Source organism: Ochotona princeps, chromosome 2, assembly GCF_030435755.1.
Source record: "Ochotona princeps isolate mOchPri1 chromosome 2, mOchPri1.hap1, whole genome shotgun sequence".
Lineage (NCBI taxonomy): Eukaryota > Metazoa > Chordata > Mammalia > Lagomorpha > Ochotonidae > Ochotona > Ochotona princeps.
In genome coordinates this window covers 37,382,440-37,398,658 of record NC_080833.1, presented here as the reverse complement: position 1 = coordinate 37,398,658, position 16,219 = coordinate 37,382,440, and the positions used below count along the sequence as shown (strand labels likewise).

The window sequence follows — 16,219 nt, the reverse complement described above, 5'->3', positions numbered from 1 at the left end:
CCCATATGGGATCCCAGTGTGTGCAAGGCTAGGACTTCATACTGGGTCCTCAAGTTCAACTGTTTAACTGTTTCAAGGGATATTACCTTGAGGTGTTCTATACTTACATTATATTTTAGTTTTAAAATTTATCTTATCCTGATCCCTTCCAACATTGCCACCATTTTAGCTGCTAGGCCACTGCACTGGACCTGAAACTTGTGTAATTTGACATGATAATGTTTTGAGACTGGCATTATGGCACAGCAAGTTACGTTTCTTCTTGTAAGCCCTGACTATTCTGGCTCCATCCAGTTTCCTGCTAATACAACTAGGACAGCAGCAGGAAATGGGCCAGAAATTGGGCCCTGTTATTTACGTGGAAGAAAATCCATGGAGTTCTAGCTCTTGACTTTGGCCTGACCTGCACCTGGTTGTTGCAGCCTTTTGGGCAATGAAACAGTACATGGCAGACTTCTCTCACATTCTCCCTGTCATTCTGCCATTGTAATAAATAAAAAAACAATCTTTAAAATAAAACAACAACAAAAAAGGTTGGAATCATGGATAAGGAGTTTTTAAAAAGAGGAGGAGTGTAGCATTGTAGCATTGTGGTGCAGTGTGTTGAGCAGCTGCTTGCAGTGCTGGACTGCTATATCAGCTGCTCTGCTTCCAATGAAGCTTCCTTCTGGTGCACTGTAAGTCACTAGAAGATGGTCCAGGTGCTTAGGCCCCTGCTGCCCATGTGAAACAGCAGGATGGAGTTCCTGGCCTAGACCTGGCTGTTAGGTCCAGCAAGTAAACCAGAGGGTAGAAGAATTCTATCTCCCTGTCTCTCCCTTATGCACTCTGTTTCAAACAAGTAAATCAGTCAAGTAAAGCATGTGTGTGCAAGCTCATGCAAATACTTTGCTCTTTGCTGGCCTTCCTTTTGGTATTGTTTAAGATCTTATCCTAAGATTGTCAATAGTAGTGTGTGTATTTAAGATTTATTTATTTGAAAGGTGGAGTTACAAAGAGAGAAGGAGGAACTGAGAACAATCTTTCATTTGCTAGTTCACTGCCTACACCAGGCTGAGGTGGGCCAGGCTGCTGAACTTCGTTCAGGTCTCATGTGGGTGACAGGAACCTATGCACTTGGGTCATCCTTCAATCCCAATTACATTAGGAGTGAGCTGGATTGCAAGTGGAGCAGCTGGTCTGATGACTCAGCTGGCTAATCCTCTGCCTGCAAACCCTGACATACCATATGAGCACCAGTTTGTGTCCCAGCTGCTGTACTTCCCATCCAGCTCCCTGCTTGTGGCCTGGAAAAGCAGTGGAGGATGGTCTAAAACCTTGAGATCCTGTACCCCCTCGAGAGAGCTAGAAGAAGCTCCTGGTTTTAGATCAGCTCATCTCCAGCCATTGCGGCCATTTGGGGAATGAACCAGCAGATGGAAGATCTTTCTCTCTCTTTTCTCTATAAATCTGCTCTCCCAATAAAAAAATAAATAAATCTAAAAAATGAAAATGTGGGGCAGTATGGGATGCTGCTGCCCCAGGTGACAACTTGCTGTGTCACAGCCTCCCTGAATAGTGGGTTTTCACTGTGTCCTTTTTCTTTTCTTCAGGGTCAAGTGAACCACCTATTAAATAACTCCTCCCAAGAAACTGAGCAGCCATCTGCCAAAGCAGTAATAATTAGCCACGAATGTACCAGAACCGAGAATGTTTACCAACAAAAGAAAAAAATACAAGATTCAGCACTGGTAGACAAAGATTGTGTCCTTAATGCAACTATTAAGCAGCTAAGAAGCCTTGGAGTAAAAATTGATTCTCCCACTAAAGTGAAGAAAAATGCACATAAAGTGGATCATGCCAGGTAACATTTAAAAAATGTGTTTTGAAAGAGTAATAACGTTTTGTATGTGTTGAGCAATATCATGAGAAAAGATGTAAGCTTGTGCTTTGATTCAGTTGGTTGGTCATTTTTTAGGACTATGTTATAGTCTTCATTTTTAAAAAAGATTTATTTATTTTTATTGCAAAGTCATATAGAGGAGGAGAGACAGAGAGGAAGATCTTCCATCCAATGATTCACTCTCTAAGTGACGGCAGAGGCTGGAGTTGAGGCAATCCGAAGCCAGAAGCCAGGAGCTTCCTCCAGGTCTCCCACATGAGTGTAGAGTCCCAAGGCTTTGGGCCGTCCTTGACTGCTTTCCCAGGCCGCAAGCAGGGAGCTGGATGGGAAGCAGGGTCTCCGGGAATAGAACCAGCGCCCATATGGGATCCTGGTGTGTTCAAGGCGAGGACTTCAGCCACTAGGCCACTGCACCAGGCCCGAGTCCTCATTTGAATTGGATATATGAGTAACTTGAAAGAGATTGTAGGATGCCATCTGGGGAGTTACGGCAGCAACCTGCTTTGGAAAGAAATGAGTGTCACTGGCAGTGTCTGAAAGCCCTCCTTCCCCGCAGATGGGTGTTTAGTTAGGCTTGTTTGTTACATCTATATTGAAATTTCCCACTTAGGTGTATTCATCAGCTGTGAGTTGCCAATGTCACCAACCTTGTTTGATGGGTAAACCATCAATGGAGAAACTGGCTTCATTATATATGATCTCTCAGAACCATTGTCAGGGCATGACACTGGCTATGTTCCTCCATTATGTTAACCCCAGCTGCACAAAAGCAAAAAAATCCTGTTTCTAGAAATATGTATAACTGGTCATGTCCTTCTTCATTGAGCTGACTCATCACATACTTGTTAAAGGGAAGATGAAATCTGGACATTATATTATTTAAGACTAGTATGGGGGCTCGGCAACGTGGCCTAGTGGCTAAGGTCCTCGCCTTGATCCCATATGGCTGCTGGTTCTTATTCCGGCAGCTCCACTTCCTCTCTGTCTCTCCTCCTCTCAGTATATCTGACTTTGTAATAAAAATAAAAATAAATCTTTAAAAAAAAAAAAGACTAGTATGTTTCTGTTTATTTTTTAAAGTGGTATTTACTTTTTTTTTTATTGGGAAGGCAGATAGAAGAGACACAGATCTTCCATCCGTTGATTCCCTCTCCAGTGGCTACAGTGACTGGAGATGAACCTATCCAAAGCCAGGAGCCAGGTGCTTTTTCTGAGTCTCCCATGTGGGTACAGGGTCCCAAGGTTTAGGCCATCCTTCACTGCTTTCTCAGACCACAAACAGGGAGCTGGATGGGAAGGAAGTGGAGCAGCTGGGACACGAACCAGTGCCAATTTGGGATCCCTGCGCTTGAAGGAGGAGGATTATCCAACTAAGCTGTAGTGCTAGGCTCTGTTTATTTCTTACTGCTTTCCAATTAGAAAAGTTTCCTTGTCTTCATAGAGCTTGTGGTCAGTGGGAAAGAGGCACGGATAGTCTGTTATAAAATATTCTCATACCTGTTAGGAAAGCACACAGGAAAGGTCTCTAACGTTGGCATTATTTTCTTTTCTTTTTTTTTTTTTTCTTTTTATTGTATTGTTGTTGACAATCTTTACATAGTTAATTACAGTTAAAGGAAAAACAAGGAAAAAAAAAGGTTTAGGGGATAGGAAAGTGGGTAATGCTATTATGTCCATATTGTTTCCATCATGTATCTGAGGTAAAGGGGGATATTGAGGGAGAAGCCTCACCCGGTTTCCTGCCCACCCTAAGTCCCAGATGTGGGGCATGCTCTGAGATATGTGCTCGAGTGGTGTTAATAGTTCTCCAGTTATGAATCGCTGCCAGTTTCGCTCGATGAGGTTGTCCACCGATTGATATGGTCCATCATAAAGTCTCCGTTTGCCCCATAATTTGCTGCCAACATATAGCTGAGATGAATGATTGTCCTGTTCTGTCTTCTGTCTTTTCTTGGTTAGAGTTCTGAGTCCAGCAGTTCAATTGGGGAGATCTCCAAAGATACTTTGAGGTATTCCCAGACTAGATTCTTATATGTTCTAGCAAGCACAGGGCCCGGCACAGTCCATCACCCCGATCAGCTGGTGGTTGCAATTGCTGGGTTGGTTCTGTTTTCAGTCCTGAGTTGCACTGGAACCAATGGGTGTTGCAGTCCAGTCTGGTTCGGCCCTTACATCAACCAGTGGGAGCTGCAGCCTAGTAGGGGCGACCCACAATAACCCCCACCAAGCCCACCCCCTACCCTGGTTTGCCAGTATGTGTAGCAGAAGACCAGTCTGTCCCCCATCCCATTTGGCTCTGCTACTTGTCAATGGGTATTAAAGCTTAGTTCTATCTAACCAACTCAACCATCCAGCCCTCACAGATGTTGTTGAGTGCCTCTCTATCTAGCCATCCCAGCCCCCGTCCTAGTTTTCATGCCCTCCCATGGGACTAGTGACCCAAGAAGGGGGAACCCACTTTTTCCCTCCCAGGTCTCTCTGTCCCGGTTTATGCACTCTTTAGGTGGTCCTGAGATTTGACTCGACAGAATTAGTCCCCAGTGCCAGCTTCTGCCAGCTGATGCTGAGGCCCTGATCTAGTCCACATGCGGCACACAGGTGTTGTAGCCTTGCTTAGTCGGGTCTGTCTCTATCCCAGCCAAAACTCCCCAGTGGGAGTAGCTGACTGGTGAGGGGACCAGCCCCTTAATCCCCCCTGCCAGCTCTGCCCCTTCCTTCCTGGATCTCACGTGTGCTGGATGGGTGCTGCATTCACATCCAGTACAGGCAGCCACGCCCTGGCATTCCATAATGTGTACTGGTTGTGTCGCAACCAAACCCGGCCCATCCCACACTCTGTTCTGGCGATCGGATTTGCCAGTGGATGACATGAACTGATTCAGCCTGGTCTGCTCCTGACCCATGCCGAATGTATGCTAGTGGGAAACTTTCCATGGCCTATTCTGGGCTGTTTTCTATCATGCTTCTTGCGCTTACCTGCAGGGACTGTGTCCTGCCAGAGGAGTTGCCCAGGCTCCTCCATCAGAACCCCTCCCAAGTTGGCATTATTTTCATACCATATTAACTTCATCCAATATAGAAATACCCTGAAATTTTGAAAAATTTCTCTTTTGCTGATTATCAGTGTATTACTTTGATTAAAAAGGGAACCGCACAGAAGCTGTTTCCCTAACATGTAAGAAGTCCTGTTTTGTGTGTGGTGGTTTTACAGCCTGCCTGCTGTTGGCATTTGTGAAGTTCTTTTTATTACATTTATCTGAGATGCTTTTTTGCTTTTCTGCTTGCCAGGATTCTTATCTTTCATAGCTGGACTCAGATGTCATCTACTTTTTCAAAGTTTTCTGGCCGTCTCAGAAACTTGAAATTTTGTATTCTTGAAACACCTTTTTCTTAACAGATGATGTAATTTGTGCTTGAGAGAATCGTGCAGTAGTTGATCGAATGTTATATACCAGTTCCCTCCCTGTCCATGGGGTACTGATTGCAGGATCCCCCTGCCAGATTACCCAGATCCATGAATGCTCGTATCCCTTCTGAAGGGCATGCTGTGCCCTGAATACTTCACATCATCTCTAGGTTACTGTTGTAATGCTTACTGCAGTGTAAATGCTTTGTAAGTAGTTGTTATGTTGAATTACAAAGGGAATACAGACAGGAACACAGGTCTGTGTATATTTAGTTTGGTTGCATCTTTCTCCTGAGGATTTTTTAGTCTGTGGTTGGCTGAACCCGAGGGGCAGTAACCAGGATGCAGCACAGTGGCTGTGGTGGTGGGTCCTCTTTGTCTGCCACATTTATTGGGCCTTCCAATGAGTCAGTTGCTAAATGAATGAAATCCCAACCATTTGAGTTGTCACTGAAACAACAAACATTCATTATCTGCAATATCGTTGTCAGTATGACTTTGTATTATTAGAATTTTAGGCACATTTTCCCATAGAAACAGTGTTCTAAGTGACAGGTGAGGTATTCCAGGAAAAGTAACCTTTGTTCCTTCTGTTCTGTAATCCAGCGATCTTTTATCATTTTTCTGCATTGAAATTCCTTTCATGTTCCACTTCTGTATTCCAAAAGCAAATACTCCTAAAAAAGAATAACAGAGGCAGGGAAGGAAGATTTCCTCTCTACTCTCTTGTTCTGGAACATGGCAGGGACTAAGGTAGTCCAGAGGCAGGAATGCCAGGCACAAGAGTCCCAGAGTTACCTAGAAAGTGTACAGCACATGGAGATTGTTTTAAGTTTGAGATTTGGCTGCAGCCCGTTGCAGGTTTCCAACTTGGAGTGACCTTTTGAATTCAGTATGTGTCTTAAATAGGCTCTGATTCCTGGCTCTCTTTTGTTAGTTGAAAAAGCAGGATTCAGACAGGACAATAAATTAAGGTTGATTTTCATCTTCAAGTAAATTAGAACAATTGTTGTACTTCATTCATTTAGTTGTTGGTGTGTAACTCTTAGACAAACTTATTCATGGATTTCAATCATCCTTTTGTGACTGCATAACTAATGAGATCCTAACAGTGTATTTGTCCTCTAGACTTTTAGGATTTGATTAGTGCAAGAGCCTCCTTTGAGGCTTTTCATCTTAATTATAAAGAGTTCATAGGCTTTGGTTCTGAGTAAGACTGATAGGCCTTTACTCTCAAAGTAGTGGTGTTCCATCCCCACCTCCCAGCTGAAGCTAGGGAGCTAAACGAAACAACAAAACATGAGGAAGCTTCTAAATGGACTGGCTGCTTTGTAGATCTTTTTACCATTCTGTCAAAACAGATCTAATTAAATCTTTTTCTATTTTCTAAATATTTAGCATTTTTATTAGAAGTTTTTGCTTTGATTTGTTTTCATTAATGTTATCTGTAGATGCTGTACTTTAATCATACTTTTAAAAAGTATACCAGTTTTCTTATTCTACCTGCAAATTGTTTATCATTTGGAGGACATAGACAAAAAATAGAAAAAGCCTCTTCAGAAGGCATTATGACTGAATGTTGTCATTAAAGGGTACTGTCTTGTGGTTGGCATGTGACACAACACATTAAGCCACCACATTTGATACAGACATCCCACACTGATGCTCCACTTCTGATCCAACTCTAATGAGGTGCCTGCTACCCATGTAGGAAACTAAGAAAGAGTTACTGCCAACCCTGCCCTGGGCGTTTGGGCAGTGAAGCAACACATGAAAAATCAGTCTCCATCTGTCAAATAAATAAGTAAATCTTTAAAAATAGAAGTGATGTGTAGATAAATTGTGTAGTGTCTCTTCCACTTCTTGTTTTGTTTTGTTTTATTTAAGTACAATTAAGGGACAATTTCAAAGTAGTTAGAAAGACTAAGATTATGGAGCATACTGTTCCATTATTTGTTGATGTCATCACTGGTTGGAAATGGCTTCTTCCGAATTTCTGGTGCTTATAAGAATGAAAATACTGGATATTATTTGTCTTCTGGGGAGCTGTGGAAACAAGCAGTGGCCAGCACATGTAGAATAGCTGAATTTCTTCATGGAGTGATATGGAAAGTCATTGAGTATTCTTTGACTGGAATATAGCATTTACCATAACAAGTAGCACACAGAGAGCTCTGAGAACAAAGTACAAGGTGCTGAATACATTCTACTGGGACAGTAGTCACAGGGTCTGGGAGCAAGGCAGATCCATGTGCCAGTGTGCCACTTGCCTGCAAATTTGGAGAGAGCCTACTGAGCATGTCTACTCCTTAGTTTCCTCAACTGAGCCTAAGGAAAATGATAGTGCCTATTACTTTATTCATGCAGCAGATTTTTCCCCTACACCCTTACCTGTACCTCTACAAAACCAGCAAATATTTTCTAAAGAGGCTGTTGCAGTGGTTAAAAAAAAAAAAAAAAAAAAACCAAAAATCCCTGTCCTTGCTGGCTGTTATAAGGAAGCGAGTAAATAAGTAATGCACCGGGGCCTGGCACTGTAGCCCAATGGCTAAGTCTTTACCTTGTATGCGCTGGCATCCCATATGGGTTCTTGCTCTCTGCCTTTCCAATAAAAATAAATAAATCTTTTTTAAATGCATCAATAGATAATGACAGCATATATATGAGAGCCCATGTTGTGTTACAGTGTGTTAAGCCACTGCCTGAAATACCAGATCCCATTTAAGAGCAGAGTGCCAATTCAAGCCAGCTGCTCCACCTCCTGTCCAGCTCCCTACTAATGTGCTTGCAAAAGCAGAGAAAGATGGTCCAAGTGCTTGGACCCTTGCAAGATTCAGATGGAGTTCCAGGATCCTGGATACAGCCTGTCTCAGCTCTGGCCATTGCAACAATTTGGGGAGTGAATCAATGAATAGAAGATCACTTTCTCTCTGTCTCTGCTTCTATCACTCTTGCTTTTAAATAAACAAAAATCTTAACATTCAGGAGAACAGGCATTGTAGTATAGTGGTTAGGCATCTGTCTGTAATACCAACATCCAATACTAGTGCCACTTCAAGTCCCAGCTGCTGTATTTCCAATCCTGCTTTAGCACTTCCTTTTGTCTATAAAGTACTATCCTAGACAACAGGAAGCGCTAAAGAGAAAGCAGAAAAATAGGGGAAATAGGATATAAGGTATTGAAGTGGAGAGTAAGATTGAAATGGAAAGGGGCATGTATTTGGCACAGTAAAGATGCTGCTTGGGCTGCCCACATTCCATCTGGAGTGCCTCAGTTTCTGAGTCTGGCTTCCTGTTGATACACACTATGGGATGCAGCATTCTAGGTCCCTGCCACCACACGATTGAGTTCCTGGGTACTGGCTCTGTCCTTGCCCAGCCCTGATTGTTGTGGTAGACATTTGGTGAGTGACCCAGCTGGTTGAATCTCTTTCTCAGTGTGGTGTGGTGTGGTGTGGTGTGGTGTGGTGTGTGTGTGTGGTGTAGTGTGGTGTGGTGTGGTATGTGTGTCTATCTCTGCCTTTCAAGTAAAGTAAATATAAATTTTTAAAAATGTTTGCATGAGGGCCCGTGTGATGGCCTCAGTAGTTAAATCCTCGCTTTGCATGCACCGGGATCCTATATATGTGCTGGTTCATGTCTCACCTGCTCTACTTCCCATCCAGCTCCCTGCTTGTGACCTGGGAAAGCAGTCGAAGATGGGCCAAACCTTGGGCCTTTGTACCCACATCAGAGACCCAAAAGAAGCTCCTGGCTCCTGGCTTCAGATCACTCAGCTCTGGCCATTGCAGCCATCTTGGGAGTGAAACAGCAGATGGAAGATCTTTCCCTGTAAATCTACCTTCCCAATTTAAAAAAAAAAAAAATGGTTTAAATGAGAACACACTTCTTTACTGTGAGGCATACATGTACTGATGCTTGTAAGACATTTAGCAGAATGCATGGCACATACATAAAGCTTCAGTAAGAATTAACTCTTTTAATTATGTGTTTGATATAAAGGAAAAGGTAACTCAACTGAGTTAAAGCTTAGCAAAGTGATTTGAAGATCACATCTAATAAAATAATTTGTGTGTATGTGCAAACCCATATTCAGAAACTGGTTGATGTAGTTTTTTGATACTTAGCAAGATTTACGTATTTTTATTGGAAAGGCAGATTTACAGAGAGGAGGACAGAGAGAAAGATCTTTCATCTACTGGTTCACTCCCCAAGGGGCCGCAATGGCCAGACTGAGCTAATCCGAAGCCCAGGAGCTTCTTCGGGTCTCCCACGCAGGTGCAGGTTCCCAAGGCTTTGGGCCATCCTCTGCTGCTTTCCCAGGACACAAGCAGGGAGCTGGATGGGAAGTGAAGCCACAGGGACACAAACTAGTGCCCATATGGGATTCCCGTGTGTTCAAGGTGAGAATTTAGCTGCTAAGCTAACACACCAGGCCTACCCCCCCCCAAAATTTTTTTTGTTAAGAATTTTACTTGTTTGACCAACAGAGTTATATAGAAAGAGACCTCTGTCCACTGGATCATTTCCCAAATGGCCACAACAGCCAGGACTTCAGGGCTCTCACATGGTGCAGGGGCCGAAGCACTTGGGCCATCTTCCACGAGTTTCCCAGGCGCATTAGGGTGCTGGATCAGAAATGGAGCAGCTGGGATTCAAACCAGTGCCCCCATGAGATGCCAGCATTACAGGTAGTGGCTTAACCCACCGTGCCATAGTGCTAGCTGCATCTACCAAAGTTTGTACTATTGTATCATCACATGTTTGTGTTTGATTGATTTTTATTTTTTAAGATGTTTATTGATTTATTTGAAAGGCTGAGTTACTGAGAGGGAATAAAGAACTTCCAACCATAACAGCTGGGGCTAGGCAGAGCCAGGAGCCTCCTTCTGGTCTCCAATGTGTATGAAGGGCCCAAGCATCTGGGGCATCCTTTGCTGCCTTGCTAGGCACACCAGCAAGGAGTGCTACTGAAAGTGGTGCAGTCAGGAATCAAACCCATGCCCACATAAGTCGCAGGTGTTGCAGGCGGTGGTTCAATTGCTGTGCCACAGGGCCAGCCCTTGATTTTATTTTTGTTTTACTTTACATTGAAAATTAGCTCATCTCGTGGAATTTGAAGTTAATAGTTGAAAATTAAATGACACAACATTATTTAATCACTTATTTGTGGCCTTATGTTTGTTCTTGAAATCATGACTGAGACATAGATTTGGGAAATTAACTTGTTTCCACTTTCAGTTTTTGTGAATCATGAATTACCTTACAGTTTGTCATATTTATTACTCAAATGTGGGTCTGGATCAAGACTTAGATGTCTGAGTACTCATATGCAAAACCACCATGTGCTTTAAGCTGAGAGCCTTTGTACTGCCATGGCGTGGAGCACATCAAGGGTACTGCTTAGTGTAGAATGAAGTAGGCGGGCAGCAGTCACTGTCCCACTGGCAAGTACCCGAGTGTGAGTCCCAGCTCCGCTTCAGACTCCAGCACTTTAGAGGCAGCGGCTGATGGCTCCAGTGCTCGGGGCCCCACCCCCGGTGTGGATGACTCAGGTAGAATCTGGGCTCCTAATTGTGGCATGGCCTACGTCGAGCTTTGTAGGCATCTGTGGACTGAACCACAGATGGAAGAGCTCTATCTGGATCTCTCTGCCTTTTGAATAAATGGCAGGAAAAATGAGCCAAATAATGTGTCTTATTTGTGTCTTTCAGTGTATTGGCGTGCATCAGCCCGGAAGCAGTGATCTCTGGACTAAACTACATGTCATTTGCTAATGTTGGTGTGAGTGGTTTAAGCCCCAACGGTGTGGACTTGAGCATGGAGGCAAATGCCATAGCTCTGAAATACTTAAATGAAAATCAGCTGTCACAACTATCTCTTAATCAGTCAAATCAAAATCACTGTGACTCATTAGTCAGTCCTTTGCATGTTAATGGGGACAGAAGTACAGTTGGGCTGAGTTTAATTTCACCAAGCAACATGTCATTTGCAACCAAAAAATACATGAAGAGATATGGACTCATACAAAGCAGTGACAATAGTGAAGATGAGGAGGAGCCTCCCACCAGTGCAGACAAGAGTGAACCCGTGCTGATTGAAAACCTTGCAGCCACGGCCGAACAACTCAGTCATCAGAAAGTATCTCCTAGGAACACCTGTGAGGTAGTTAACTGCTACAGCTGTGAGTCTGTGGGCACCCACCCAGACATGCCAGTGTTGAGAAATATTACAAATGAAGCTGTACCACCAAAAGCAAAACAGCAGTTGAGTGAAAACCCAGATTTCTTGCTAAAGAAGCTTAAACCAAGTCCTGCAGTGAACCTCCGGACTGGAAAAGCAGAGTTTACCCAACACCCTGAGAAGGAAAATGAAAAGAAGGTTCTGGTTTTCCCAGAAAGTTTGCAGCCTTCTGAGACTTTAAACCAAATGAATAGCATGAATTCAGTAGGCCCCTTCTTAGATGTAAAGCGTCTCAGGCAGCTGCCGAAGCTGTTTTAAACCTTTAGCCTCCTGCTCTTGTGGGAAGCCAGAGCCTTTTGCTAGTTTTGAGGTTTGCGGTCATTCTAGCACTCAGGCTGATCCTTGGTGGCAGCCGTTCGCAAAGAGCTGGCCAGGTGACTTGGTCACCTACGTGAGGTCAGTTACTGCAGACACCACACTTCCGAATCTGCGCTGCTCTTTCTACTGGGTGCTTCAGGACGGGAGTCCATTGTCTTGGCGTGTCGGACCTCTGCATCTACCCCGTGTCACCTACTGAACATGAAGTCCTCACGACTTAGGTTAAAATAGAAAAATCAGCCCTTCTTGAGTTTAAGGGAAATAGTTATCTTTTTTAAATAACCAAATCTTTTGTACAGGGACAGCATTTCCTCTTAAGATGTATTTGTAACACTGTGGAAGTAAAACTTGTGCAGTGTGATGGGCTTATGTTAATGTGACATTTTCAATGTACAGCACTAGTTGCCATAGGATGATAAAATTGTTGGGTAGGTTTTATAAACTGAGCTATTCAAATGACTTAATATTTTTGATAGGACTTAATAATAAAAAGTCTTCTTTTGTTATCTGCTGTGGTTGATCCTTCCCTACTTTTTTAAGCTCCCCAAAATAATACAAAGTGTTTGGCTATACTCCAACTCAGGGCCCCCCACAATGATAATGTTTGACATAAACATAGGACATTATCAAAGCCATAAAATTGACATTAAAGATGATGATAATAACCACAGGTTCTCAAGACTCACGAGTTTTTACAAACCTGTATTTACTGTTTGATGCATAGCTCTGAAATGCTACCGTGTACACACTAGTGACCCACCACTACCGTCCACATACAGAACTGTCACATCACCACCAGTGTCCTAGTGCCACACTTTCAAAACGCACCCTCCCCCTCACCCATGACAACCTATGATCTATTCATCACCAGACTTGTGTCATTTTTTAAAAAAGATTTATTTTTATTGCAAAGTCAGATATACATAGAGAGGAGGAGAGACAGAGAGGAAGATCTTCCATTTGCTGATTCACTCCCCAAGCAGTTGCAACAGCCGGAGCTGAGCCAACCAGGAGCTCTTCTGGGTCTCCATGCAGATGCAGGGTCCCAACGCTTTGGGCCATCCTCGGCTGCCTTCCCAGGCCACAAGAGGAGAGCTGGATGGGAAGCAGGGGCACTGGGATTAGAATCGGCGCCCATATGGGATCCAGGCGTGTGCAAGGCAATGACTTTAGTCACTAGGCTACTGTGCTGGGCCCAACTGTAAAGAATCTTAAAAAGCATGTTCACTCAGGAAACAGTCACACACATTCTGAGAGTATAAGATTAAAAAGCCAGCCTGTGGGACAGGTGTGGCACTGTGGGTTAAGCTGCCATAGCCAATATTGGTGCACCAGTCAGTCCCAGCTATTCCATTTCCCATGAAGCTTCCTGTTGATGTACTGGGAAATCAGCTGATGTTGGCTCAAGCACTTGGTGGCTGCCACCCATATGGGAGACCTGGATGGAGTCCCTGGATTTGACCCGGCCTAGTCCTGGCTGTTGTGAGTATTTGGGGAGGGAACCAGGAAATGGAGATTTCTGTCACTCTGCCTTTCAAATAAACAAATCTTGGAGGTTGAGGGGTAGCCAGAGAGTGTTCCAGACAGAGGAGCCAAACTGTCTACATGACAGCTCTCCTCTTGAACTTTGTGTCTGCAGGGGTCCTAAATGCCTAAATTCACTTACACCTCCGCTGACCCCAATGAGTCAAGAGCCGTAGGGAGTATCTGCCCAGGTCGGTGGCAAGCAGAGGTTGGAGCTGGGCTGGGTAACTCCAGGGCCAAGGGCCCAAAAGGCCCCAAGAAGCTATGCCCCTCTGACCTGATTGCACGTGGAGCTCCCTACAGGAGCTGATCTTGAGCTGAATGCATCATTTGGAACACTGCTCCCCGAGCTGCCCTGCTTGCTTTTCCTTCTAGAAGCAGTGCTGTGCTCTTTAGTCAGGGGCAGACGTTACTGTTTGTTACACCTGAGTCCTGAAGTTCCTGGATCCCACTTTGTTAATGTTAAAGGATTTATTTCAGTGGTTTTACGTTGTGAGAAGCCATTAGCGAGCCTGGACTGTAAGGGCCCCTGGAGGTGAGAACAGATGAGGAACAGACATTGGCCTGTGCACTTTTGTAGGCACTGCTCACAAGGACAGAACCAAGCGCTTAGAGGAACTGAGAGGCCCTCAGGCCTGCGATGTCATGTCATCAACATGTGGGCTTGCAGTCTGAGTCACATGGTCCAAATTGTTTTCCCACAGAGTGCCTCAAGTCCTTACAACAAAAACCCCATTCCAGCAGGGATGCTAAGCATGGCGAGCCTGCTTTGAGAGATGAAACAAAAGTGGATGGAAGCAGCCTAAGTCAGACACTTAGCATCATACGCTTAGGACCCAGCTTCATCTTCCCGCCCAGGGACAGCTGCTTTCTGGCCCTCTCTGACCATATCAGCACCTTCCTTCACACTCGTCACTCCACGGGTGTATGGTGTTGATCCTGTTGAGCAGAAGGTGATATAGGAAGACAAACAGGATTTGTAGGAATTCAATCTAATGAATAAATGGGCTGATGCTGTGGCATAGTGAGTAAAGCTGCCACCTGCCATAGTGGTGTCTCAGATGGGTGCCTGTTTCAGACCCGGTTGCTTCACCCTGCTGATGTTCTGGAAAAAGCAGAAGATGGCCCAGGTGCTGGGATCCCTGTCACCTATGTGAGAGACCCAGAAGAAGCTCCAGGCACCTGACTTTGGCCTGGCCTGGCCTTGGCCGTTTTGACCATTTAGGGAGTGAAACAGAAGATGGAAGATCTCTGTTTCTCCTTCGTCGTAACTGTCTTGCTAATAAATAAAAATTGCTTAAAAATGAAAGGCAAGCAATAACATTATAGTCAAAATGCTTGTAATAAAAGCAGATAACATGTGAGAAAGATGGGCCGGTGGTGTGGTGAAGCAGGCTATGCCATCACTTGCAGACACTGGCATGCCATACTGGAATGCCAGTTCAAGTTCTGAGAGGAAGGGTATTCAGAAAGATGGTGAGTTTTGTTTTTTGTGTTTTTTGTTTTTGTTTTTTTTTTTTTTTTCATAATATTTCAGGAGCACTGGGAGAAAAAAGGTGGGGAGGAAGGGAGGTTTCTAACAGAGGGAGTAATTTGTAAAACATGGAAGTAGGAGTCTGTGTATCTTCGGAGGAGGAGTTGGGAGCAGGGAATTACAGACAAGAGAGAGAGAAGGAGTAGAAAGAACAGCAAAAGTGAGAGTGAGCAGTGGTTGAGGTCCCCAGTTGAGGTCCTCTGGTGTCTCTGCCCCAGACAGCAACAGTGGGCCAGCCGGATCTCGTTTTCCAGGCTTGGTGGTGGAGGTTAGCCCCGTGCATACGCCAAGCTGTGAACCTATAACGTGATGGTGGCGGCACAGCAGCAGGCCATGCACAGTAAGAGGAGCTGATCATTCAGAGCAGGGAAAGGCTTCCAGCAAGAGAGTGCAATGGGGTTGGGCCTGGAATGATTGTGGAGGATGCCCCAGGTACAGGTGAGGGAAAGGAGATGGCCCCATTTTTATAATATTTAATATTCTTCAAAGGAAAATAGGAATGTAGTGTTCCTCTGATATACTGACCCATCACATCTGCTAGAAGGGTTATCACCATATCTTTTGCCACCTCTGAATTGCTGTCCTTAATGCTCTGAATTCCCTGTTGTCATACTCCTTGCTTTAAAGGAACTTCAGCTTCTACAGAGGAAATACATCAAACACAAAAAGGTGCTTTAGGCTTGAAAGCCGGGAGATGCCCCCTATCTCTTCCTCTCCGCTCCCCTCACCAGAACCGTCTGGGTCACAGGAAACAGCCTCAGGAAATCCTGCTTTCCCACTTCCTGGTCAGCAGCTCAGCCCCAGGAAAGGGCTGGACCTGGGGAGAGCTCTGGCTGCTCTCTTTATGGGAGATTTGGGGCCAGGAGGGCAGGAGGCCTCTTTACAACACAATGGAAGAGATGACAACAGGTATCCAAGAGTGTCTGAGCTGTCGGGAGGGGAAGGGATTCACTGCAGTTCACACTACTGCCTCTGCAGAGCTGGGACTGGACTCAGGACCCCAGCCTCAGCTCGCGTCATCACGGCCGTGGTGTTTGAGTCAGGGGGTTAAGTATTAAACAGACTCAGACCCTCTCTGTGTCCCTGGACACACCACAAAGCAAAGCAAAGGCAATGCAAACACACTCATGGGCACATGTGTGCACACACACACATACACAGAGGTCAGGAACACGTCTAGATTCTTTGCCTTTGCTCACATTTTCCTCTTTGCCTCCAGATTCCTCAAACCCAGCTGAGGGGCAGCTGTTGGACCGAGCAGGTAAGCTGCCCAGATGCCAGAGTGTCTGATTCTAAGCCTGCCTCTCTTGCT

General features: G+C 44.7%; 1 protein-coding gene across 2 annotated transcripts in view; it reads left to right on the top strand.

Moving 5' to 3' along the window:
* Nucleotides 1-12,355, top strand: part of STIL (STIL centriolar assembly protein) — a 72,805-nt gene extending 60,450 nt beyond the window's left edge. For both annotated transcript variants that reach the window (XM_058681190.1, XM_058681196.1), the window contains exons 16-17: nt 1,593-1,843; nt 11,003-12,355. In XM_058681190.1, the coding sequence (XP_058537173.1) occupies nt 1,593-1,843; nt 11,003-11,789 (1,038 nt within the window). In that variant the 3' untranslated portion in view covers nt 11,790-12,355. The remainder of the gene's footprint in view (nt 1-1,592; nt 1,844-11,002) is intronic.
* The last annotated feature ends 3,864 nt before the right edge of the window (nt 12,356-16,219 follow it).